Raw genomic sequence first — 25,982 nt, 5'->3', positions numbered from 1 at the left:
ATACAAGCCACAAAATCCCTTATTCTGACATCTTTCTGTACAGTGAGTCAAAACTGCATTAATATAATTTGCACTGAAATGGAACATAGTGCAATGCGTAACTTTAGTTTGGTACATGTGCTCGACAATTTTAATTTCAATTTAACCTTGTTGTGAGGCGGTTACATCATTTGGGACAATACAGTGTTATGGTTATATTTTAAATTATTAAATTGTGGAAGTCTGGTGTGTCAGTTCAGCTATAGACTCATGCTTGACTTAAGATACAGCTACTCTGCAAGTCAGACTTTAGAGTTCATCAACAACTTTAATCAGTCAGCATTTAGCAGAGTGGGTCCTAAAGTTTTGCAGTGTCCCTGGGAGGCTTGCAGAAATCTTTACATAGATGAACTTTTGAATATGTCAAAGAGTTAGAATGGAAACTGATGTGGAGGAGGTATTATCTTGGGAGAACTTAAGAAACAATATGGGAACACAACCAAGATAGCAATATAGAAAGCACAGTGAAGGGAAAAAATGGATGGTTCCTGAAGCAATGGTTCATACAAGATGAGTAAAATATTGCAGGTATCAGAGCAGGCAAGCATATCCTTTTTGGATATTTTTCAATCAAACAACTGAGAAATGGCAGTTTTGGTGCAAAAAGGAAAATGTGATACAGATAGAAGTGGTAAGTGAGTTATTAAAACAATAAACTGGACTAAAACTGGAAATGTTTATGGTTTGAATCATTCAGAAGATAAAATAAATTTGAACATGGAGAAGAACAAATCTTTTAGGGACATAATTGACAATGTTTAAGGGTATTAAAGCTTCAAATGAATGAGAATGTGGAACTGATTTCCTGGAATTTTACTTTATTTTATTCTATGAGTCAGATAGCTCAAAGCCAATATGTAACATTGTTTACATGGTGAATTTACTGTATTAGAAGAGCCTTAACGGATATTTAATGGATAAGATTTCTGGATAGAAGGATGAAAATAAAAAGTTTATTTAAGAATGAAATATTGTTAATATATCTGTTACATTACTATTTTGGTGGCATTTAAAAGGGAGACTATTATATAAGGGACAACAAAAGTACTGTTTTATGTTAGGATAAATTTGGCACATGAAAACAAATTGTAAAGATGCTGCATATCTGAAAGTAAAAACAATGAAGTTGTGAAAGAAGTGTGCACTGATACAGAAATATTGTGTGTGCGGGTATGTCGTGTATGAAAACTATAGACAAGAAAAGTTCAATAAGGATAATCCATCTTAGGCAGGTTGAATTCATATAGAAAGAACAAAAAAGCTTTATTTTTGTTTTGAAGCATGCACATTGAAATAGAGCAGGCAGTAGAACAGAAAGAAGAGGAAAATGAAGTAGAAAGTAATGAATTTAAAAAATATATAATTAAATTGTCTGATGCTTTTAAAGAGAGAGAGGAAAAGTAACTAGAAAGTTACATAGAAAACTGCATTTTAAGACTGGTAGAAAAGCAAAACAGGGTTAGGAAAAAAGTTATGATGAAGACAAAAGGAAAGAGCAGGCAACAAAAATGAATGATCTGAAATGAAACTCCAAAAGAAAAGGTGGTTACAATTTTAATTTTTTTGTCTATAGAATGTTTACAGTTTATAAAATATAGATGTGCATTTCAAAACTCAGACAATAAGAAAGTGTGAATATTTGGATCACAAGATGAAAGATTAAGTAGGAAAGAGGTTAGAAGCTTACAGAATTAATGGGTAGGGAAAATTTAGTATGTACCAGGAGGGAGAGAAGGTCATTGTTGTGCATTAACAGTAATAAGGAAATAAGTGGAGGATGTTTAAAGAGAAGATATGAATAATTTGATATAATGGTCTTCCATCTAAGAAAGGGAAGGATAAATGCTATAAAATGTTTGTTTCTTTTATGATTTCCACAGTTCCTTATTGCAGTTCTGAGACTCGGGATTGCAAGTCTCAAAATTATGAAAAGACTATAAAAATACAGAAGAGCAAATGTAGGCAATCACTGTTCTCCTTTAAATTTGTTCTATGCAGGAGCAAGCTCCTCAGCACCTCCCAGTATGGGGTACTGCACCCCACACCCTCATTACTTATATATATTAACTCCAAGATCAGCATGCCTTGAAAAGATGAGAATATTGTGATGCGCAGTAATGTTGAAATTAGTATATATATATATATATATATATATATATATATATATATATATATAAAAGGTAAGTGATTGTTGTGTTTTTTTTTGTTTTGTTTTTACATGATCAACATCTCAAAAGTTGATCATATGGTTTTGGCCATATGGTCTTCGGCTTTCTGAAATGTCGACCATGTAAAGTAGATCCATATATATATATATATATATATATATATATATATATATATATATCTATATATATATATATATATATATATATATATATATATTTATGGTTCATAACGTTGCAGTCCAGTTCGTCAGCTCTCAAAATAGCGAGATGAAAATGTCATAACTGCAGAAGCACGAAATCCCAGAACATTGTCTTTCCTCTCCAGGAAAGTAACCACTTGGCCACCATGGTGAACTTTGCTCTTTCTCAGCTGTAGTGCGCTCTCAGAGTTGGTATATTTAAGTAGGGGGATGTGGGGGCAAAGCCCCCCACTTTGATGATTGTAATTTGCTATGGGTGTGTTTTGTTTATTGGTGGTTAAGTGGTTACTTTCCTGGGGAGGAAAGATGATGTTCTGGGAGTCAACAAACTGGGCTGCAATGTTGTGAAGGTAAACCATATTTTTTTATATATATATATATATATATATATATATATATATATATATATGTGTGTGTGTGTGTGTGTGTGTGTTTGAGTATTAATATTTGCCTTTTTACACATTCACTCTCACTATTCCAGGGCTTACACTATTGGAATTATAAATATATACTATTTTCCAATGTGACATTATTAAGTGGAAAGTGAAGGAGTATGTGGATAATAGAGAATTATATAAATATGAATGAGAAGGCAGGGTCAAATTTGTGGCTGTAAAAGTTGACATACTAATTATTATTTTCAGAAAATTGTAGTTCTATTAAAGATGGAAGTCAGTAAACAAGTGCATCAGATCATAGAATGGTTATGATAAAATTTAAAGGGAAAGATTTAATATGAGGATTTTATTTTTAATAATAGTGGTATTAATTAAATATATATATTTCTTATGTGGTTATAAATAAGAATGCAGGAAAGTGTTAAAGCAGAACATGGGGATGATAATGAAATAAAGTTGGAAATACATTAGCAAGTAGAAGGCTGTGCTATAAGACTAACTTCAGACTAAGAACGAGGAGACACTATTGTTATTGATAATTTACAATGAGGTAAGGAACAGAGTACAGGAGATTAATAAAAACATTGTAATTAAGCTTAAACTGCACAGATTATTTGGGATATCAGATAAAAGGAGAATTGTGTATCCTTTCAAAAAGTGTAAAGAAAAAAGAAACGGAAAGAGATGAAGATGGTTTAATATTCAGATGGTGAAAGAGAATTCAGAAGAAGGAATGTCTTAAGGGAGGCATGCAAAATAAATGGTTCTGACAATGTAAATGTGAAGGAATGAAGGGAGTAAGGGGAACTGATCTGAATAAAGAGGTGGTTGAAGTGACTAAGAAGCTGGAAATGGGAAAACACAGGGTTCAATCATGTAACTATGAAAACAAGAGGCTGACTGATGAGGTAGTGAACGAAGAGTCAACACAGACTTTATTCAGGACCTAGTGCAGCTGAAAGAGTTTTATATATGGAGTTTTATTTTGTTAAAGAGGAAAAGCATGACAGAAAATGTAAGCATACATGCACTGTATGTTTGTTTACTATCAACTACAACATTTTAATGAAGATTATTAAAAATGGGATGAGGATGAAGAGGCAGGGTAGTGTTATTTAAGAACAGTCATATGGTGTTAAAGGTATGGAAAGTATTATCACACTAGCTAGGCTGAGATAGATTTTTAAAGGAGAAGAAGGAGGTTTAGTGAAATATTATTTGATATTACCAGATCAGACATAGCCTAGTTATAGCACCAATTTGAAATAGTATGATGGAATCTGACTATAAAATATGCATGATGCATCATGCATATACTGGGAAGCAAACTGTGATAGAGCTGGTGAATAACCGGCTTGGTAAAATGGTGAATGTCTGACACACTGACAAGCACACTGTTGGTAAAATGGTATTGCATATGTTGAAGATGCTTGCAATGTGATAGCCAAATGGCAAAAAAGTTTTGCAGATCTTTGTTAAGGTGTAAGAGTTTGTAACAGAGTGACATAATGTGAAATAAATATGAAGAGATGATTTTAAATAAAGGAAAGACTGAGAAGATGCAGTTGGTAAGCTAGAAGAGAGAGAGAGAGAAAAAGAAATAATGAGTGTGAAGTATGTGAAAACATAAATCACTGAAATTAGGTTTTGGTGGCTGGAAGGGAGTAACAGAAAAAAAACTTTTAAACTAATATGTGATTGAAGTAAGGGGATATAGAGAAATATCTGAAGAATTATTAAGGTTAGGCATTAGACTTACTGCTGATAAATATAAGGAAAAGAGTGTGCTTGGTTGAAATCTTTGTAGTTTCAAATTAAATTGTTTTCTGCAGGTTTTTATGTGTCCTAAATGGTTGGGAGCTAGAATATTAAATGTATGGTTTGGGGTTATTTGGGGATATAAACACACACACACACACACACACACACACACACACACACACACACACATATACACCCTCCAAAGAACTCAAAATGTATGAATATAAAATGTCAAAATAAATACAGTTAAATTTATTTTATCCTGCTGCAACTTCTTCAGCCTATGAATAAGACAAAGCAACTTGCTTTACTAAGTCTTTTGGGTTTCTAATACCATGGTGGGAATGGACCCTATTCCTAACTTATGGTATGATTGAAGTTCTCAAATTAGTATTGTTTCATTCTTTGAAGTTAGTCAGAAATATATTTTGCAGCACCCACAATGTGCCCAAAACTGAGTCCTTCTGTAATTCATATGGACTTACATGTATTGTATTGTAGCACATCTAAATATGACGGTAAATTCTTTTTATGAGACCCATTGCTCCTATTGCTATTGGAACTGTCTGTGTATATTTATTTCACAATGCTCTCATTTTTGCCTGCAAATTCCATTATGTTCTGACTTTGAGTCTCTGTAAGTAAGACACTGTAATCACAGCAATTTCAATGATCAATGCTGTTTTTGTCTTCTTTTCATGGACCACTATATTTGGTTTTCTCGCATTCTGTTTTTTGAACTGTTGGTAATGGGTGATCCCATGAGATATAAACTTCATTCATTCTCTATAATGCTGTGTGGCTCATTTTTCCAATACTTCTCAGCTACTTCAATATTGTAGCATTTGCACAATCCCCAGTGCAACAGTCTTGCCACATTAGTATGCCTTTCAGTATACAGGCCCTCTGCTATTAGTCTATCACACCCAGCAACATGATGTATGATGGCTTCCATTTCTGTTTTACAGAACCTGCATTTGTCTGTTTCTCTGATATGTTCAATGGATTTTGCAAACCAATGTGTACATAGACCACTATCCTAGGATGCCAATATTAACGTTTCATCTTTTGGTTTAAATTCACATCTCCATAACCATTACTGCATCAAATCCTGATCTACATGAGGTTGTTCCAGGAGTTTTCTATACTTACCACAATATTTATGCTTTTTTCACATTTCTTGCCTTCTCATCTGATCCTTCTCTTTATATATTTTCTTTTGTTTTTTCCACATTCAGTTGCTGACTGATTTTTGTTTTCTTTGGGTTTGATTTCCATTCATGCTTAATACCAATATGCTTCTGCTAAACTAAGCAGGGAAGTCATCATAGAATTCTTCTCCTCATGTTTTCAGACTTTCACTATGTTTGGATCTGGAGAGGTCAGCATATATATGTGCAGTCCCAACTGCAAATCTATACATGTAATCAGTTTTGAGGAGGCCCATACCTCCTTGAAAATGAGGAATATATAGTTCTGGTATAAACTGATCTTTATGTATCATTTAATAAGCATGAAGCATTTTTCTTGTTTTCCTCTCCAACTGATCCAATACCTTTTGGGGCCAGTCAATCACTCCAAAACTGTAAGTTAAAACAAGAACAAATTGGTTTATAGCTTGGACTTTGTTCCTGGATGTCAGGGCTATTTTTAATATTAGTTTTCATCTTCTGAAGTATTCTGTACTGAGTTTTGTTCACACTTGTTCATGGTTTATTGTCAATCCTTCATCAGTTCCTAAATATGTATTCACTCCTTCCTGCTCAAGTTCTTTTATATCACATTCCTGTCCCAGATTAATATTTTCTTAGTGTCGTAGCTTTCCTGCTTTAAATGTTGCTTTTGCACATTTATTACAACGAAATGACATTCTCCTATCATCTCAGATAGTTTTAAACACTTGCAGTTATGCTTTCAACACTCATCTGATGAGCTATACATTTTAAGTCACCCACAAAAAGAAGATGAGAAGTGTTTACACTTGGATGTTTTCTGGGAGACAAGTTGAAATGATGACCTAACCTTTTAAGTTCACAGCTTAAGTTAAGGGCAAGACACAACAGCATGGGTGACAAAGAGTCATCCTCGAATATCTCCCTTTGAATTTTTTTCTAACTATATCATGGATAGTTTACAAAAAAGCATTTGACAGCATCTTACATTCATGGCTAAAGGAGTGCTTACAGATGTATAAAATACAACCTACATTTATCCTTTGGCATGGCTTAGCTGCAAAGCGGTTTTCCAATCTTTCATGATCATTGTAATGTAACTGATCAATGTAGGTTGCATTTTGGTCAGCCAAAGGCCTTTGACATTGGCTTTGACATCTGATAAGTAGATGCCAATGGGGAGTCGGACTAGCACAGAGCCCTGAGGGACTTCACTGCTGCCAGCCTCTTTGTGGAGGTGAACTCATCAATTCTAATCTCCTGGGTCCTATCAGAGACTGAGCTAGCTATCCAGTGTGTTATAAAGCATTTTATACCTTGTTCCATAAGTATGCTGACAATGCCTGATTGGGGTATTGTATCATATTTTTCAGCCAGATCTAGATAGGCAGTATGCACCATTTTCCCCTCATCCAATGCCTTAGTGACTTTTTCAAAGAAGTCTACCAGATTCATTAAGCATGACCTCCCTTTGACAAAGCCAAACAGAGATGAATCCAGTGTCTGGAGGGCTTCTATGTCCTTGTTGATAATTCTTTGCATGGCTTTGCAAATAAGACTCATCAGACTAATGGGTATGTTGTTTCCAGGATTCATAGAAGGTTCTTCCTTATGAAGGGTGATGACTGTTGCACTCTTACATTCACAAGGCAGAAAGCCTGTTTTGAGCCTGTAGTTAAATAATGACTCCAGGAGTCCTGATAAGTCATATTTTAGACTACTCATAAGGCATCCTGTAATGTTATCAGGGCCAACCAATGCTTGTTCTTGACTTTAATGAGTGCATTCAGCACATGCTCCCTAGTTATAGTTGGAGGGATTATATCTGAAGGTATTTTTGAAGGGATGGTTGGGGTGAGAGGGGAGTAAAACTGGAAATGAATTTGTCCGCTGACATGTTCGTTATATCGACAGGCTCAGTGAATGTGGCATCATTAACCACCAGTTTAGCACACTGCTGTGTGCTGCACTTCAGGTTTCTGGCATAGCTGTAGAAGGTCTTATGGTTATCTTTCACCTTGGAGGCTATCTTAGCCTCAAAGTTGGTTTTGCTTGACCTAATTAGCCTTCTTGGTTGCCTATTTACATTGATGAGAGAGTTTTTGTCTTTATGGGAATTACACTTCTTGTTTTTTGCCATATTTTGTTTCCTTTTTTTGTATATCCTGTTTAATTTGGAATGCTGCCAAGACAGTTTGCTTCTAGGGCTAGTTCTGGGCTTATTTCTGGAAGGTACAGGAGCCTCATTGCAGCCATTGACATGGTTGTACAGAATTTCTGAGAGCAATTTATCATAGGCTGCTGCATTCTTTGGGTTTGGAGAGACATTGAATTTTGACAATCTATCATTTAATAAATGGTAATTTGCCTTGGAATAGTTCCTAACTGTTACTGGTTTTAATGGGATTACAGAGTTGATTTTGATTTTGAAGGAGACAGCTTTATCATCAGACCTTACAAGGGAGGATGAGACATGGGGGGCATCATTCTCCCATATTTGTGAGCAATGGGTCCAGTATGTTGGAGCCTCTAGTGGGAGAATTCACTATTTGATGAAGGGTGTTTATATTTAAGAAGTCTAGGAATCTCTGTGAGTGTAGATTTGAGGCTTTGTAGGATTCCCAGTCCATAGAGGGGGGTAATTAAAGTCTCCCATTATTAGGGTGTTAGGTTGGATGGTAAGTGTCTCCAGTACTTCCAAGTATGCCTTTTGAGCTTCTTGGGACATGGAGGTTGACCTATATCGGGCCTGTCATTCCACAACATTGACTACATCAGAGATGCCACTGTTTCCTGTTCCTTCCCTTGCTGTGCATCTCCAACTGAATTCCTGTAATTGTTTCCCACTGAAGGCCCCAGAGTATTCTCATGTAGCAAGTAACCAGATGCTTCCAATTCTACCTGTCTTCCCCCAGTTTGGGAACTCATTATTCCATCATGCTGTTGTTTTACAGTGTTGGATTTTCTACACTAAATCCTTCAATTCACAGGTAATCCATAATTTCAGTTTCTATTTCTTTAACTTCTCCATTAGCAATCCTCGTTTCTCCTCTCTCCCTTTGTTTTCTTATTTTTGTAATGTGAAATTTTCCATATCTGGATGCTTTTGTCTGCATTTCTTTTTCAAATCTCTTCGGTGCTGCTTTTTTTGCATTCATTAGATTTGCTTTCTCCTTTGCATAAATAGCACCATATTAGATATCTTTTTCTTTCCCATGTCCATAGTTCTTCTTCAGGTGTCTCCCACTCTACCTGTTTCTCTTTAATTTGGGAACTCATTGTTCCATCATGCTGTGACATAACCTGTGTTTGACTTTCTGCACAAAATCCTTTACTTCACAGGTATTCCATAACTTTAGCTTCTATTTGTTTAACTTCTACATTGTTAATCTTCTGTTCTATGTTGTTCCTTTTATCTGGGTGTCTTTGCTCATATTTTTCTACAAATATCTTTGTAGTTGCTTTTTTGTATTTATTTGTTTGGCTTTCTCTTTCGTGCAAATCATATACCATATCAGATCCCTTTTTCTTTCCCATGTTTCTTTTTTTATACCTTTTAAAAATCTCTAGGTTTTGTTCATTACTTCCTCTGTTGCTTCTTTTTCCAAGTGGCCCAATGTTTCTTTGTCTATGTAATGTATTTCATGGATATGTTGTATTAATGAACGCAAATTTTCATTTGAAGCTTTTGACAGTTTTTCTTGTGTAAATATTTTTCTTTTCTCTAATTTCTCTCTTAATATTTCTGAATATCTGATATCTGGAAATTATGGGCTTCTTGCATAATAGTAACAATACATAATTTCTTCCTTATCCTCAATAGTCTACTCTGTCATCTTTATGTCTCTTTTTTTTGGCTTATCAATTTTTGTGTTTTTTGTCGACTACTACTTCCTTCTATGACATGGGAGCCATTCTCCCCCTGAGCCTGGCCTAACCCCACTGTAGGAATGTTTACATGTCTTGAGGATTATACACTGTCATTTTTCCAGTCTTGGGACCAGTGAGCATACCAAGTTTGGCACTTTATTATCCTGGGACTTGTGGACCCAATTATCATTTTTATTTTTTAACCTACCGCTGTCCATGATATATACTATATAAAATATCTATATATCAGTGTTGTCTTGCTGTCATTTTGTGAAAACAGTGCCCACCATGTGAAGGTACTCACCAAAACTTGAGGATGAATTCAATTACAGCAATACTGCTCTCCTTTTGTCAGCATTTTTTCACATACTCTGCACTTTCTTATGACTTCATCCACATAGTTACACAAACAAGCGGTGCCTATCACAGAACAGTGAACAGAACAAGATCACTTAGGCAAACAATGTTTTATAATGTTTCTTTCTTCAATAACAAAGCAGTACTATGAGCCTTATCTAGCTTACAGCATACAGTTGCTGTAAATGTTTCTGATTATTGTAATGTATGAAATAATTCATTTGGGCACTTACATTTTTGATATTTAAATTCATGTCTAACAGTTCTCCCTTTGGATTATCCATTATCGATAAATTAAACTTTTTTCAGCTTAACAAAGTGGGTATGAGATCTGACTCTAACCTTCTTTAGATAACCATGTGATCATTTTATCTTCAGATTTACATGGAGCAAGAACTCAGTAGGACAGACCTAAGGGGTAGGAAGATGAACACTTGGTTAGAAACACATCTACTGGCTGGAGTGTTAGAACAGTAGCACTTACTCCATGCATTTAAAAGCATACACATTCTATCATTATTAATAATTCTCTAATACCTATCTTGTACTATTTTATTAATGTCCTACAGAAAAAACATAGCAAGATTAGAATAAGAAACTTTATAAATAAAAGCATTTTAAAAATCTTATTCCCCAGCCTAGAAATTGGTTATCCATGCCGTAGTGAGCCATCAACTTCTTTGGTGTATAGAATATTTACTTTTAACATGTACCCAAATGATTTTTAAATCTCATTTTGCTACTTGAAATGATTGTACAGTATTATCTACACATTCTCCCTTTTCACACTGAAAATAAATACATCTTATTTACCTATGCTAACTCCAGAAATACATATCTATTTGACTCCATGTAACAAAGGTCAGAACTTGACGTCCAAGAATCATGCTGCGTATAACAACCATTTTGGATTCATTCCTCATTTTTTCACATCCACAAACGTATTAAAATCATGTCTTTTGCATTCTGTTTTTTAAACATAATCAGCAATCTTATTAGTATTCTTTTATTTTCCATATTCCATGATATTTTACTCATCGAAGTCTGATCTACAATATTTTGATTTTCCTTAAATAATATAAAATCCAAAACTGAGGCTTCTGAAGAAGTTGCGTTACTGAAAGCGATGAAAAGCGCTTAATTAAAATTTATACTTTTCGTAGTCCTAGTATCGCTCGGAGCCTCAGTTTTGGATTTTAGTTTATTGTTTTGACTTAGTTTGTTCCTTTCCTTAAATAACCTTTACTGCTTGTTTCTTAAGGTAGTATTAATAGATTTTAACCAGGATGTTACAATGAACATTTCATTTTACCCTTTAAACTGATATCCGAATACTGTTAGCTATGAAGCTGTTTGGCTGCATCTACTTCACTTGACCTAAAATTCATTTGATTGACACCCATTTGACGACACCCAATTGACCTAAATTTCATTTGACTGACAACTCATTTGACTGACTCCCATTTCACCGACACCTTACAATGTTGAATTTCAACATACTAAATCTTAAACCATAGACAAGCACACACCAATAACTAACCCTTTCTGGAACTTAAAAACTACTAACTTACCCTCTTAATAGAAACAGGACAATGTACAATTAAACTAGGTGGGGAGCTATGTCCACCCACTCCCCAATAAGGGGGGTGGTGCCCCCCCGAATTATATATACTAACTCCAGGATCGCAGCACAGTGGGGAAAAGGGCATATGCATTTAACTTGCCTTACAGTACTCCACACGCTGCCACTACTGCTGGGAATGTACAAAACATTTGCCAAATTACTTAACATACTTTCCATAAAAATGTAAAGAGACAATTCCACATTTAGAAACACTACAACACTACTTTCTACATGACTATCGGAATTCTAACAGTCAGCACTGTAAGTTACAGTAATTCTTTTTATCACAAGCAAGTCACAGGTGAAGGAAAGCCCACAAGTCTATGTCTTAAATGCTAGTGAAATGGGAGTCAGTCTAATGATTTGTCAGTCAAATGAAATTTAGGTCAACTGGGTGTCGGTCAAATGGGTTTTAGGTCAAGAGAAGTAGACCCGTTTGGCTACATGCCTATGATGTGCATAGCATGAAAACAATATACACCTCTTGTGCAAGTTGTAAAAATCATATACACATTTTGTTACACATGTGTCTGCATTGTAAAAACCATATACACATACTATACATATCTTGGAAATCATATGCACATGTGCACATTGTGAAAATCATATGCACATATAGTGCATAGATTGAAAACTGTTTGGTAAATGTAAACATAAAATAACTATAGTTCTTATTGATGGAATTCTAATAAAACCTAATTGTGCCCGAATAACACCCATTTGTAGAGCAGTTAGGTGTGCTGGACACACAGTTCCTCTTCAGAAACAATTTGAAAGTAATGCCTTGTTAACTGAATTACTCAAGGTCACAAAATAGGCCAAAGAGAACTGAGTGAATCAAACCTTTTGCCAGAGGAACTGCAATTCACAGCCTTAACCCTCTGTGCCAGCTTCTAAAATACCATTTTCTTACAAAAGAAGAAATCAATCAAATCTGCCTTAATACACTAAGTAATCCCTTTATTAGTATCACTATAAAATAAAACTACAACAGCTAAAGTTGTTTCATACTTCCTAAGTAACTATCTCTTGATGCAAAGACACAAAAATACCCTGTATGTTATCTTATGCATCACAGTTAACCCTGCAATTACTTCTGCTACTTTTTGTCTCACGATTTTCAATGTATTTTCCATTATTTTCCTAACATTTTATAGCTATGTTACCCTTTCTCTTCCCCCCGCCCTTTATCCTCATGAGGGGGGGGTGGGAGGATGACATAATGGTTAAGGTGTTTACCTTAAAGACACAAGGTGCAGGGTTTGATTCTCACATGTGGTAACTGGCTAGGCTTCAAATGGCCCAAAAAGGCAGTTAGCCTAGTACTAATCTATGAACCTATGATGCATTATTATCATGATGCATTATTAAACTAATACAGGAAAATTTTGAACATGCAAACTGTCTATTATCTTGTCTAGTTCTCTATAATTTCATAAAAAACATTTTTTATGAAAATTCACATGTACAATGATGATCTAAACAAATTTACAATACATTAGTTACCATTGGTTTGAAGCAAAGCAATTACTAAGTCTGGTTGATTACCAGCCTCTACATGAATGAAGTCTTCCATATGTCTATCCACAATTTTACCAAAGCTGAAATCCTTGTGCAAAATATGTGCCAATTATTTCCACAAACCATGGAATAAGTATGAAAACATTGAATAAATGTTTTTATTGGAACTTGCTATTCACTACTAAAAACTCAATTGCTTGTGTGTCAGATTAGCAGGTACTGGTTAGACATAATCAAACCTGGAATGTTCTGATTTATATAACTTGAACATTTTGCTTGGTTTTTACTCTAAACATGAAAACTGTGTAGCTTTAAATATTGTTGATTTGTTTAACTGCAGTTTATATTTAGAACAGTGATGACTCTCCTAACCTGTTGTCTGTATCATGTGTTAAACCATGATTGCTTCTCACTCCACTCAGAAGTCTGTGAAGTATCCCCTATGCATTAGTAAGGAAATAACTTTACATGTGTATGAACAAACATGTTTCTGTTATAATGCTGATTCATTAAATCTTCTGCTAATTTCATTTTATCTGGGATGTTTTCCTTGTGACAATAAGAAAAAATGTGAATTAATTTAAAACAACTTTGCCAAAGAACTTACCCATACACCCCCCCCCCCTTGGCAATAATGTTGTGTAGAACACTCTAGTTTGGGACCATACTAAGTGGCATACTTTACCATGCCGATATTTCAAAGCTCACAAATCGTCCTCTGTGTTACAAGACTGTTAATTAGAATGTCAGTATAACGCATGTACCCCACTTGTTGATTATTTTCCTATCAACAAGTGTAGTTTGTAAACATACTTTACCAAGAAATCTGAATGCTCCCAGTTTTGTCTCAGTTGGAAATGCAACAGAACAAAATCAGTTGTACTTTTCTATATTATTTTTGAAATATGACCAGATTTCTGTTGCCATTAACTTGACAGACTTTTGTGCATTCCTTTTTGCAATTAATATCTGTGGCTCATTTTTTATTGAAAAACATTAACTAACATTTTCTTTATGAAATCTTCAGCATTAAATACTACATGAAATAAAAACTCAAAGATACATAAACCTTACATTGTCTTTTTAATATATGAGTAGGTTCGCTCACACATGCATGTCTTGCTACAGTGTGTGTGTGTGTGTGTGTGTGTGTGTGTGTGTGTGTGTGTGTGTGTGTATACATGCCTGTGTGCATGCACAAATCTGTACATGCCTTTTACAGAAAATGCCTGCTAAAGAAAATATAAAATAAAATTAGTACACATTGGCTTTTATACAATACACATTTTTCCTGTGTCTGATTATACCTTTTACACTCTGTAACTGAAGTTCTGTCATTAAGATAGCAGTATAACATCAATACCTATTCAGGTCCACACTGTATTCAGGAAGAAATTAAAGAAACTGGAAGTTAGAAACCCGTGAATTACATTGTCTTACAACCAAACTTTGGAACTCATTTTAATTTTCATACCAAAGCATAAGAAATATGAATGCTTTAAAATGTCACTGCACATAGTACCTGGGAAAAGAAAGAAATGCTTATTATAATCAAAGGCTACTTTTGTGCAAAACTTTCTTCTTTTCTTCTCTTTTCTGCTTTTCTCCCCTGCTTTGAAATGCAATCTGTCTCTGGGTAATATGAACATCTCTGTGTCTGCATTCTACAACAGACTTTTCCTGTATGGAAATTTAGGATTTATAGCTGAAAATTAATGGGAAGTTCTCGCTTTACATTTTTCAAAAGTCCTCTATGTCTATTCAGAGCTTTAGCATTTATGGCACACAGTATATCTCTTGAAACAAGAAATGTCGAATGGATTATTTTCTTTTTAAACTGTCTAGACACAGTTCAGTCTTTATCTGGGAGTACAAGTGCTGAACAAAAACATTGCAGACAAAGTAATATTTTAAATTTCAGCATATTTTTCATCTTGACCAACTGAGAACAAAAAAGATTGTGTGATGAACTCACACTTACTACTCTTCTTAGAGACTTTTAACGAGTTTATTGCTAAACTCTATACCGCAAAAAGTAAAATATATTTGCAGTGCTAAAGAGTCTTGTCTTTAGCATGACAGTTTCTAAGCTTCCTGAGAATTTACGTTCATTAGTGTGTTTGTACCTTATTAGTTCCTGTCTGCATGACAGTTAAAGATTCCTCATGTAGATTTTCCATCTTTGTTCCAGCTGCTTGGTAGAGATCATTTTACCATTTACTGTACTAAACCATACAACATGTTATTAATGCTCTCTAGGACTGAAAAACATTAATTTATTAACTTCTTAGCTCAAAGAGAACTTCTCTTTGAGAACTTAGACTCACTGCTCATACATCTAATAATGAAATACTGAAGTTGGTACCTATACAACAATTCTATTTTTTCATGATGCATTCTTTTGTGAGCTGATGTCCTGCTGCTCTAGTCTATCCCAGCTTCATTCACTGAAGATGCTTCAGGGTCTATTCATTTTGGATAGTTTGAAAAGATGGGATCCCATTTATCTTTCTATTTTGCCACTGCTTTCTGTCCACCCTTATGTGCATTTTAAGACAGGCAGATAAGATAATATGCTAGGTTCTTTTATCAAAACAGACTGAGCACACCAATGTTAAGAAGTTCCTCTTCTTATCACCATCCTTCATTAGTATAAAATGACTGAGGCATTGAAAGCAGTTCAGGAAAAACATTTGTTATCCCCAAAAAATTCTGATAACCTTGTGTACTCTCTGGTCTTTGACAGTTAGCAGCTTGCTTTCCTCGCCTGCTTCTCTCCCACCTGACATACATACACACACACACACACACACACACACACACACACACACACATATATATATATATATATATATATATATATATATATATATATATATACAGACACATACTTTGTGCTGCCCTTAAACATAACAAATTCCAAATCAGTAATGGAAGATTTCTGCTGCATATATAATGTTTTTGTTAGCAACAGACTGATATTTAGTCATTCCCCCCCTCGCTGTTTCACTCAGAAGCAAAAACCTCCCTTAATTTCTGAGCTCAAAGGTGAGTCTTGTTTGCAGATGAAGTGTGAACCCTTATGAAACAAATATGAATATTTCAAATCTATAGTCCAGCCAAACATGTGTTGTTACTTCTTGTTATGTTAAAAAGGTAATTCTTAAAATAAAGAATGGATGTTGTAAAAGCACAGACTATTGAAAATGTTTATCTTACCTCAGAATATCAAAATATATGGTATTTTTATATAAAAGTTTACTTTTTACAAATTTCCACAGTTTTACCAGGATATTATTCATATTAAATATCCCAGTGTTATGCACTTTCTCCCAGTGTTTATTTGAATATTCAGATGGTGAAAAAGGAAGTTGAAACTTCTAACTAAATGGCAGCACAGACCTGAAATTTGGGTATCAAAAATATTTTAATCACTAATCTTTATAACATAATTACCAGTGTTGGCTGATAAGGTAGGAATTAAGTAGCATTTTCAGACTTACTTATCCCAGAGAAGGGGGTTGGGATTGCAACTCATTACATTCTCAGTGCTGAAGACTGTGGTCCAGCAGTGCATGCATAACATACATACATCGAATGTGACTGGCTGGGACAGTAGATAAGTCATAACCACTCTCACCATACTGGGTTGTCCTAATCTCTTGATTTGCACTTTGAATACTTACACTATTTCCCCTAATTGCAGGACTCTAGTCTTTGTGGATAAGGTGGATAAGTGCCAGGAATGTTGAAGCAGATGAGCAAGGGGGTGAGACTTAAGGACATAGATAATGGAGGAGTTTTGTAGGGAATTAAAAAAAATTACCAAAAAATAAAAAATAATGAAGCACAGCTATACATTTTGCTCTAAAGTGTATAAATGAGTGTATGACAATTGAAAACCTAATGTATCAGAACTACAGCACTAGTAGTTAAAAATACCAACACAGCTCAGCAGGAACCATTATCTTGCTCATCCTATCCAGTACCTCCTTGAGGGAAGTATTATCGCTTAATGTCACATCCCTGACACTAAGTGAATCTCCATATGAATGCCCATACATGCCCAACATATACATCCTCCTTACACACAAATACCATGCCATAATAAACAAATCCTTGCAGATAGATCCGCTATGTCAACTTGAGTCCATAGCACTCTGTGCTGATTTCCTCATTCAGTGTTGTATGAAACTATTTGATTCAGTGCAAAAAGAACTTCACCAACAGTATCTGAAGAAAAACATCACCTGCTTAATTTTAAAGAAATTTTTTTTTTGCAAGGGGCAAACCTCTTACAGTCCCGTGTGGGTGACTTTAACTCGAACACTCACTTTATTATTCTTATTCCCAGGATAGTGGAACTCTGGAATAGAACAATGCTTTTAAAAAAAACAGTAAAACAGTACTTCAAGAAAAAAACAGCACCAAGTGAACAAGCAAACACACTTTGTTACAATTTGTAGTGAGCAACAAAAAAATAGTCAAAAATGACACACAAGCACCAGGATTAATCAAAATAAGAATGAGCAGACAGCTTCCGAGGAAAAGAAGGAAAGACCATCCTGGAACCTACAGCCTAATATTATCTAAGCACATATACCAACATACACAATGCTTCCTCATCAACAGATGAACAATCACATCTGACTCATTGTATACATGTTCTCTCATATACTAGCCATTTTCCCTTTTGGATAACTAATGGAATACTGCATTAATCAATTAACACAGCTTGCAACTGTGTTTTCCTGTCAGTGGTTAAGGTGTTAATTTTTCAGAGTCAGAATTCTAAAACAATCCAAATATAAATGTTTTATTACCAAAGGTGTCAGATGGTCTATATTAGATAATCGAACTTTGAAAAGTTCGACTGTCATATGGTTGACACCATATGATCAAACTTTTAAAAGTTCGAAAATCTAATAAAAAAAATTATCTATACAAATAACCTACCTGAACATTTTAAGCAGGCGGGCAAGATCCCCCTGCACCCCCCACATCCCCCGCTCTTTAAATATACCAACTCTGAGATCGCACTACAGTGCAGAAAAGGGAAATCTTCCCATTCTGCACTGTACAGGGATCTCCGTTAAAACATTCAAACTTTAAAAATTTGATCAGATGGTGTTCATAGGTTCATAGGTTCATAGGTTCATACTAGGCTATCTGCCCAAGGGCAGTTATAAGCCTAGCCCATAGTTATGTGGCTTTCGCCACCCCTTTAGTTTGAATAAAAACTATGCCTATCATTTTGCTGTGCCTCTGTCAAGCAGTGACACTGAAGTAATCCCTGGGGTATATCTGCGATCTCCCATCCATTGGTCAAGATTCCTCTTGAACAAGGCCAGAGAGGTGCTCTGCCTCACATGTACCGGGATTTTGTTCCACAGCATAGGGAGTCTCTGGGTGATGAATCTGTCCCTCCAGCACATTCTATTTATAACCGTGTCAAGGTTTAAGTCTCCCACCCTTGTGGTTCTGAGGGATCTAGATTTTTTGAGGTGAAGCATATTCATCAAATCTGGGTTTGACATGGCCTTATATGTCAGGCACAGGTCACCTCTGAGCAAGCGGTATGAGACTGAATAGAGCTGGAGTTCTTTCAGTCGGGCAGCATAAGACATATTTTTGAGACCCTTTATCCGTTTGGTGAGGAACTTTTGGGGCCTTTCAAGCTGCAGCAGGTGTCTGGTCAGATACATTCCGAACCGGGCATTGTACTCAATCATAGGTCTAATGAGTGATGAGTACAGGGGGACGATGACCTCCCTTGATCTAGATGTGAATCCCTTCATGATCAGGTGGGCGATATAGAAGGTTTTCCTAACTACTTTAGCAACATGAGTGTCAAACGAAAGGCTACTGTCAACCTGGGTCCCCAGATCCCTGATGACTTTTTCTGTGCTCAGTGGATTGCCACCTATATGGTAGCTAGGGGTAACCTTTTTCCCGAAGGGTATGACTATGCATTTTTTGGCGTTTAACTTCAGGCCATGGCTCTGGCACCAGTTATCCATTTCTGTGAGGCCCTTCTGGAGGATATCTGTGTCAGATGTGTTTTCGACTATGGCGCCCAGTTTGCAGTCATCTGCAAACTTTGTCAGCCATAACCCTCCTGTGTTTGCTTGTACTTCAGAAAAGTAGATGCCGAACAAGAGTGGACCCAGGACTGAGCCCTGTGGGACACCACTTGTGACAGGCTTTGAGTCTGACATGGCTCCAGCAACTCTGACCCTGTGGGTTCTGTCACTTAGCCAGTTTGCAACCCATCTTGTGATGTATGGGTTTACATTCAAGCTGATGAGTTTTTCGATGATACCTGAGTGGGGTATTGTGTCGAAGGCCTTTGCCAGGTCGAGGTAGGCTGTATGGACTGCCTTTCCCTCATCAATGGCCTTGGTGACTGTCTCGAAAAAGTCAACCAAGTTTAAGAGGCAGGATCTGCCTTTGACAAAGCCAAACTGGGTTGGATCCAAAGTCTGCAAGTTCCCTATGTCTTTATTTATGAGTTCCATTATGATCCTCTCCATGGCTTTGCAGATAAGGCTTGTCAAGCTAATGGGGCGGTAATTTCCAGGGTCTGTGGAGGCACCGCCCTTATGAAGTGGGACCACAGTCACCGTGCGCCACTCCTTGGGTACGTATCCTGAGGTGAGGCTAAGATTAAACAGCTGTCCTAACTGTGGGTTTAATTCCTCGTTGAGTTCGTGAAGCACACAGCCGGGGACACCATCCGGTCCCATGGATGCTGTGTTTTTTGCCTTAGTGAGGGCAGTTCTCACCTGGGCTTTTGAGATGTTTGGGGGGCTACAATCCTCTGGAATAGATATCTCTCCGGAGAAGTTTGCACTGAACCTGTCAGCCAGTATGTTGGCAATGTGTGTAGGTTCAGTAATTTTCACATCATTTTGAACTAATTCTGAGCATATCTGGGAGTTTCCTCCTAGGTTTCTAACATAGCTAAAGAAGGCCTTATGATTGTCTTTAGAGTCCTTGGCGATTTTTCTCTCAAAATTTGCCTTGGATGATTTTATGAGAGCTCTTAGTTTTTTACTTATAATGATCAAAGGTGTCTTACCTTTCAAGGATTTTGCTCTATCTTGTAGTAGCTTCCTCCTTTTGTTGTAGAGCTTGTTTATGGCTGGGGTCCACCAGACTGAACGCTTGCCTTTGGTACAGAGAGTCTTAGTTTTGTTTGGGATTGCCTGATCCATGCAGTCCTGTAGGTGCTGGTAGAAGGCATTTGTAAGTGATTCAGCGGTTTGAGTAATGTTTACCACTGGCTCAGGGGCCTTAAACTAGTGTGAAATCGGCTTTTGAGAAGTTTTTCACTGTGGTCTTTTTTGTTTCAGGTGGGGGCGGGATGAGGACCTCCAGCGAGATTAGTTTATGATCTGATCTCACCAGTGAGGGGTATACTTCCGGTGTTGAACATTTTGATCCCATGTTCGTGATGATGAGATCAAGTATGTTTTCTCCTCTTGTGGGGATGGTGACTAGTTGTTCCATGGCATTTGAGTTTATGAACTCCAGGAATCTTTGGGTTAGAGTGTTCGGGCTTGAGTAGTGTTCCCAGTCTATATTAGGGTAGTTGAAGTCACCTAGTATGATGGTGTTTGGAGATACATTTATCCCCTCCAATGTTTTCAGGAAGGCCATGTGAGGTTCCTAAATTTGAGAGGGTGGCCTGTAATATGCTACAAATTGCAGAGCAGTCTTGCCTATGGTTAATTGCACCTGGATGGTCTCCGATGCATCGTGCGTTGCCACCAACCTTGAGGTGTGGGTGTCCTTTATGAATATGGACACCCCTCCTCCTTTCTTGGTGTTGTCCGGATTTTGGGGCCGGAACGCATGATATGAGGTGAAACCTGTTAGTGCTGGGGTGCTCTCAGGAGCCTTGAACCAGGTTTCTGTCACAGCACAGACATCGATGTTCTCCATATTGAGAAGGGCCTCGAGTGCGTGCATCTTGAGATTGAGACTTCTGGCATTGAGCAGCATTACCCTTAGTTTTTTCCTTTTGGTGTTCTAGGGTGGTAGGTTTAGAATTTGAGCCTTGCCTAAAAAGGCACTATGGGGGTGGCAAGAGCCTTTGCCAATATCCGAAGCCCAGCGGTGACAGGTGCAAGCCGTCCCTTGAAGCAGCGTGGCTTGTCCAGCATGTCATCCCAGGCAGACAGACATTGGATCCCCTTTGAATGACACCAGAATTTAAGCCAATTATTAAAGCTGATCATCTTATCACTGTATTGTGGCATCATTCTAGGTGAAGGTAGGATACTGCTCAAGGTCAGGGTCATACCTGCCTGGGCTACATAATCAGAGAGCTCCTCGATGTCCCTTTTCATGTAGTCCAAGGAGGTACGTCTCAGGTCGTTGACACCAGCGTGGACAATGACTGAGTCGTACTTGTATCTGCTGTTGAGAGACCTGAGTGCTTGCGTTATGTGGCGGATTCTAGCGCCCGACAGGTAGCTTACTGTGACCTTCTCCTTACTCAGTCTGGTGAGCGGGACGTCAGTGTGTCTGACTATGGAATCACCAATGACAAGTGTGTCTGGCATTTTGTTTGGCCTTAAGGGCTGTGACTGTTTGACACTCTGACTGTGTGGTCTATGTGTTGGGTCGTGAGGTGGTAGTTGTTTGGGTGTCTGCTTTGGTGGCCTCTGCTGTTTTGGTAAATTTTTGATCAGAGCCTCCGAGTATGTCTTTGTGTGAGTATGTGTATGATTTGAAGTTGTGATGGTACCATGTGTGACTGGGTATGTATTGTGTGTGGTTACCTTCTCCTCCTGTCTGGTCTTGCCAGTCCTATGTTGAGAGAGCTCAGCCTCCAGTTTGGCCGTATAGTTGCATCTCTCGCATGTATTTGTGTTTTGTGGGAGAAGGAGAGGATTGTCTGTGTACATGAGGCAATTGTAACATTGCCTCAATATTCCCAGGTTCACCAGTTGAGCTGGAGAGGACACTAGCAACTGATCCCTCGACATACTAGAAGTAGATAAAGAGACTTTCAAAGGACTCCGGGGAAAGTGGGTTTTAGGCTGGTGGGGTACTATCTATAATAAGAGTGCTTTATCAAGGTGCAAGTACTGTAGGAGTAAGTGCTAGGCTTTACAGATAGAGAATAGTCTACTTGGGAATCAAGTAGAGATGAACTTTTCAGTTATAGGATATGCTGGTTAGATCAGCAGTACAGCTCGAGGAAGGTAGTTCTAAGGGAAAATTTGAAGAGTGGAATTTAGATGGCCTGAATAGTTTAACCTTGTTTAACCGCCGCTGCTCTTGTGTGCAACAGTGGCAACTCTGCGCTAAATCAGCTAACGGCGTCTAGCGTGTTTTATAGCAGGGGCTGAAGGGAGCTAGGAATTGGCCCAAAACGACCAATGGACTACTAGTTTCTGGCTGAAACTTCACCAAATCGGACAAAAAGGCCGCTCAGTGCTTCCCACTCCCACTGGTAAGCAAAGAAACTTCCCTCCTTCCTAATAAGGCAATGGATCAGTAACAGGAACTAAAAACAAAGCCCAGGGATCAGCAACTCTGAAACTGGACTACTCTAGTTCAGCAAGGTGGGAAAACAAGAGACCTTTTTGTTTTATTACAGAGACAAGGAAAAAAACAGACAGTAAATGCTATAAATGCTGTAAATCGGCTAGCGCACTTTAGTGTGTAGCCTACAGAAACAATTTGCAACAATTAGTAACTTAAAGTGCAATAAACAGTGTAAAATGCAGAAATAACTTAAAGTAGCAGTAAAACAGGCGAAATGCATTCGCTAGCTTAATAACAGTGGGAAAGCCACAAAAAATACTTATATCTGGTAGAAAGTCACTCTTTTAGCTCTCTGCTGCTTGGATCACTCTGCAGGCCACTACGAGGATCTGTGCTGAGTTGGTACAAGCTGGAAAACGCGTGTTTAGCGTGTTTTATAGCAGGGGGCTGAAAGGAGCTAGGAATTGGCCCAAAACGACCAATGGACTACTAGTTTCTGGCTGAAACTTCACCAAATCGGACAGAAAGGCTGCTCAGTGCTTCCCACTCCCACTGGTAAGCAAAGAAACTTCCCTCCTCCCTAATAAGGCAATGGATCAGTAACAGGAACTAAAAACAAAGCCCAGGGATCAGCAACTCTGAAACTGGACTACTCTAGTTCAGTAAGGCGGGAAAACAAGAGATTTTTTTGTTTTATTACAGAGACAAGGAAAAAAACAGACAGTAAATGCTATAAATGCTGTAAATCGGCTAGCACACTTTAGTGTGTAGCCTACAGAAACAATTTGCAACAATTAGTAACTTAAAGTGCAATAAACAGTGTAAAATGCAGAAATCACTTAAAGTAGCAGTAAAACAGGTGAAATGCAGTTTGACATTCGAACTTTTGAAAGTTCGATCATCCAGTATAGGTCCTTTCAGTATATACTATGAAATAATCAAAACCTTTAAATGCCAACATTATTTACTTTACATTTGTTTAATATTGCAGCAGTTTATCAGCAATGGTTAGCAAATCAAATGGCTATCATGTAATTTTCACTGTAGTCCTAATCCTGTTTTAGTAGCAGGGTAAACTAGATCACTTCATGTGAAAGCATGTTACATTGCTTGGCCTATTTAATATAAGCAAGAGAATAAATAGTGCCAATCAGATTGCACATCCTCTCAGAACATGGAAAATGGACAATGAAGGTAGATGAGTATGGCTTGATCTCATTCTGCCTAATTCTGTGAAGTTTGACAATACTGCAGTTTCAGCTAAATATCTGTTTATTTTCTGCTTCAAGAATATTATTCACTGCCTTTTCATGCAATCATAAAATCCTCCAGCTTTGTCCCTGCCTGTACAACAGGCCACCTGATTTATAGCTGTACCACTCTTTTCGTGAAGAAATGCTTTTTCAAATTACATCTTAAATTTTCACTGTTTTTTTCTTATCGTGTATCCTGAAGACTTCATAAATATTTTATTTATAATAAATTATGTTACTTATATAAAATGCATCATTAAAATTATCTTAAATATTTAAATGTTTGTATTTTATTGGCTGCCCTCCTTCCAGTCAAATGCAAGTAGGTAAAAAAAAGACTAACTTGTTTTTTTTACTTGAAGGCACAGGAAGCTGTAAGATTGTGGAATGCTGCAAGTGAGCAAGTCTTCCCTTTTCCACATTATTATTTGATCTTGGAGTTATAGTTGTCAAGATTGTGGGGGAGGGGGCTTGGGCAACTCCCTTTGAAATGGTTTGGAGTTTTTTCATTACAATTGATGATGCTGCTAGCAATGACATTTAACTGATGCTAGTTGTCAACTAGTCATTATATTAAATAATAAAAGGAAACACTGACTGAATATATGTTCTAATAATCCAGTATAACAGAAGCTTAGTTATGCAGAAATGCTGTATAGAAGAAATAAAATACTGACATTTTTCTCATTTTGTTAACCAGTAGTTCCACTGAGTCAAAGACTTGTTTACTTGAAAGATGCAGGAGAAAAATTCTACAGTGCAAACAATTTTTAGGATAGGCAATCACCTTAACCAGCATATCACTGGTTAGTGAGAAGGGAATACAGTAACACAGGAAATTCATATGAGCATGGGGGAAAAACTGCAGATTATACCTAAATAGCGTTATAATGGAATCCTAGGCTCTGGACCTGAGGGGTAGCAGTAACAGTACAATAAAACTGAAACTGTTTAATAAAATGGCATGCAAGATGTGAGGTAAATCTTACACATTTTCTCCTCTTTCCTACAGGTAACATCTTTGTTGTCAGCTTAGCTGTGGCTGATCTTTTAATGTCTGCATACCCATACCCTCTATCTTTGCTTGCTATGTTCCATAATGGATGGATATTAGGAGTTACGCATTGTAAGGCAAGTGGATTTGTTTTGGGGTTGAGTGTTGTAGGATCAGTGTTCAACATTACTGCAATCGCCATCAACAGATACTGTTTCATCTGCCACAGCAAGCTATATGACAAACTGTACAACTTGAAGAATACATACGTCTGTGTTGGGCTGACATGGCTTCTGGCCATTGCTGCAGTTTTGCCATCTCTCTGTATTGATGCACTCCAATACGATACGCGGATATACTGCTGCACTTTAGGACAGACTGTGAGCTCAACATTCACTATTGTCACTGTGACCATTCATTTTATAGTTCCAATAATTATTGTTGTATTCTGCTATGTAAGGATTTGGGCCCTTGTGATTGCTGTTAAATATCGTGTCAGACAAGACAGCAAACAAAAACTGAAACCACATGAGATACGCCATTTCTTTTCAATGTTTATGGTATTTGTAATTTTTGCTGTTTGCTGGGGCCCCCTGAATTTCACTGCTTTAGCAGTAGCTATTAACCCTACAAAGGTAGCACCTAATATACCAGCTTGGTTCTTTTCTGTAACTTACTTCATGGCCTACTTCAATGGTTGCCTTAATGGTCTCCTGTATGGACTTCTGAACCAGAATTTCCGAAAGGAATATGCAAGAATATTTATGTCTGCCTGTGGCATGTTTTGTTGCAATTTAAAAAAATAAAATCAAATTTGCAGCAAATATGTATATATATATATATATATATATATATATATATATATATATATATATATATATATATATACTGCATGTGCGACAGTAAAATGTTTTGTAATCAATGAGATATTTTGTTTATGCAGTTGACAGTGTAGCATCATAAACTTCAACTATGATATGTTTCAGGATATGACAAGAATGCAAGCTTGTCCACACACACACACACACACACACACACACACACACACACACACACACACACACACACACACACGCATGCACGCACACGCACACACACATGCACGCACGCACGCGCACACACAC

General features: G+C 37.0%; 1 protein-coding gene across 1 annotated transcript in view; it reads left to right on the top strand.

The window, feature by feature from the left end:
• Window positions 1-25,982, top strand: part of LOC122787984 — a 164,164-nt gene that overhangs the window by 7,037 nt on the left and 131,145 nt on the right. The window contains 1 exon segment of the mRNA XM_044054911.1: window positions 24,877-25,632. Coding sequence (XP_043910846.1) covers window positions 24,877-25,632 — 756 coding nt within the window.

The sequence above is a fragment of the Protopterus annectens genome, chromosome 13.part0, assembly GCF_019279795.1.
Source record: "Protopterus annectens isolate FY-2018-M chromosome 13.part0, PAN1.0, whole genome shotgun sequence".
In the NCBI taxonomy this organism is placed as follows: Eukaryota; Metazoa; Chordata; order Ceratodontiformes; family Protopteridae; genus Protopterus; species Protopterus annectens.
The sequence above is the reverse complement of the archived record's forward strand: the minus strand, read 5'-3'. Positions and strand labels throughout refer to the sequence as shown.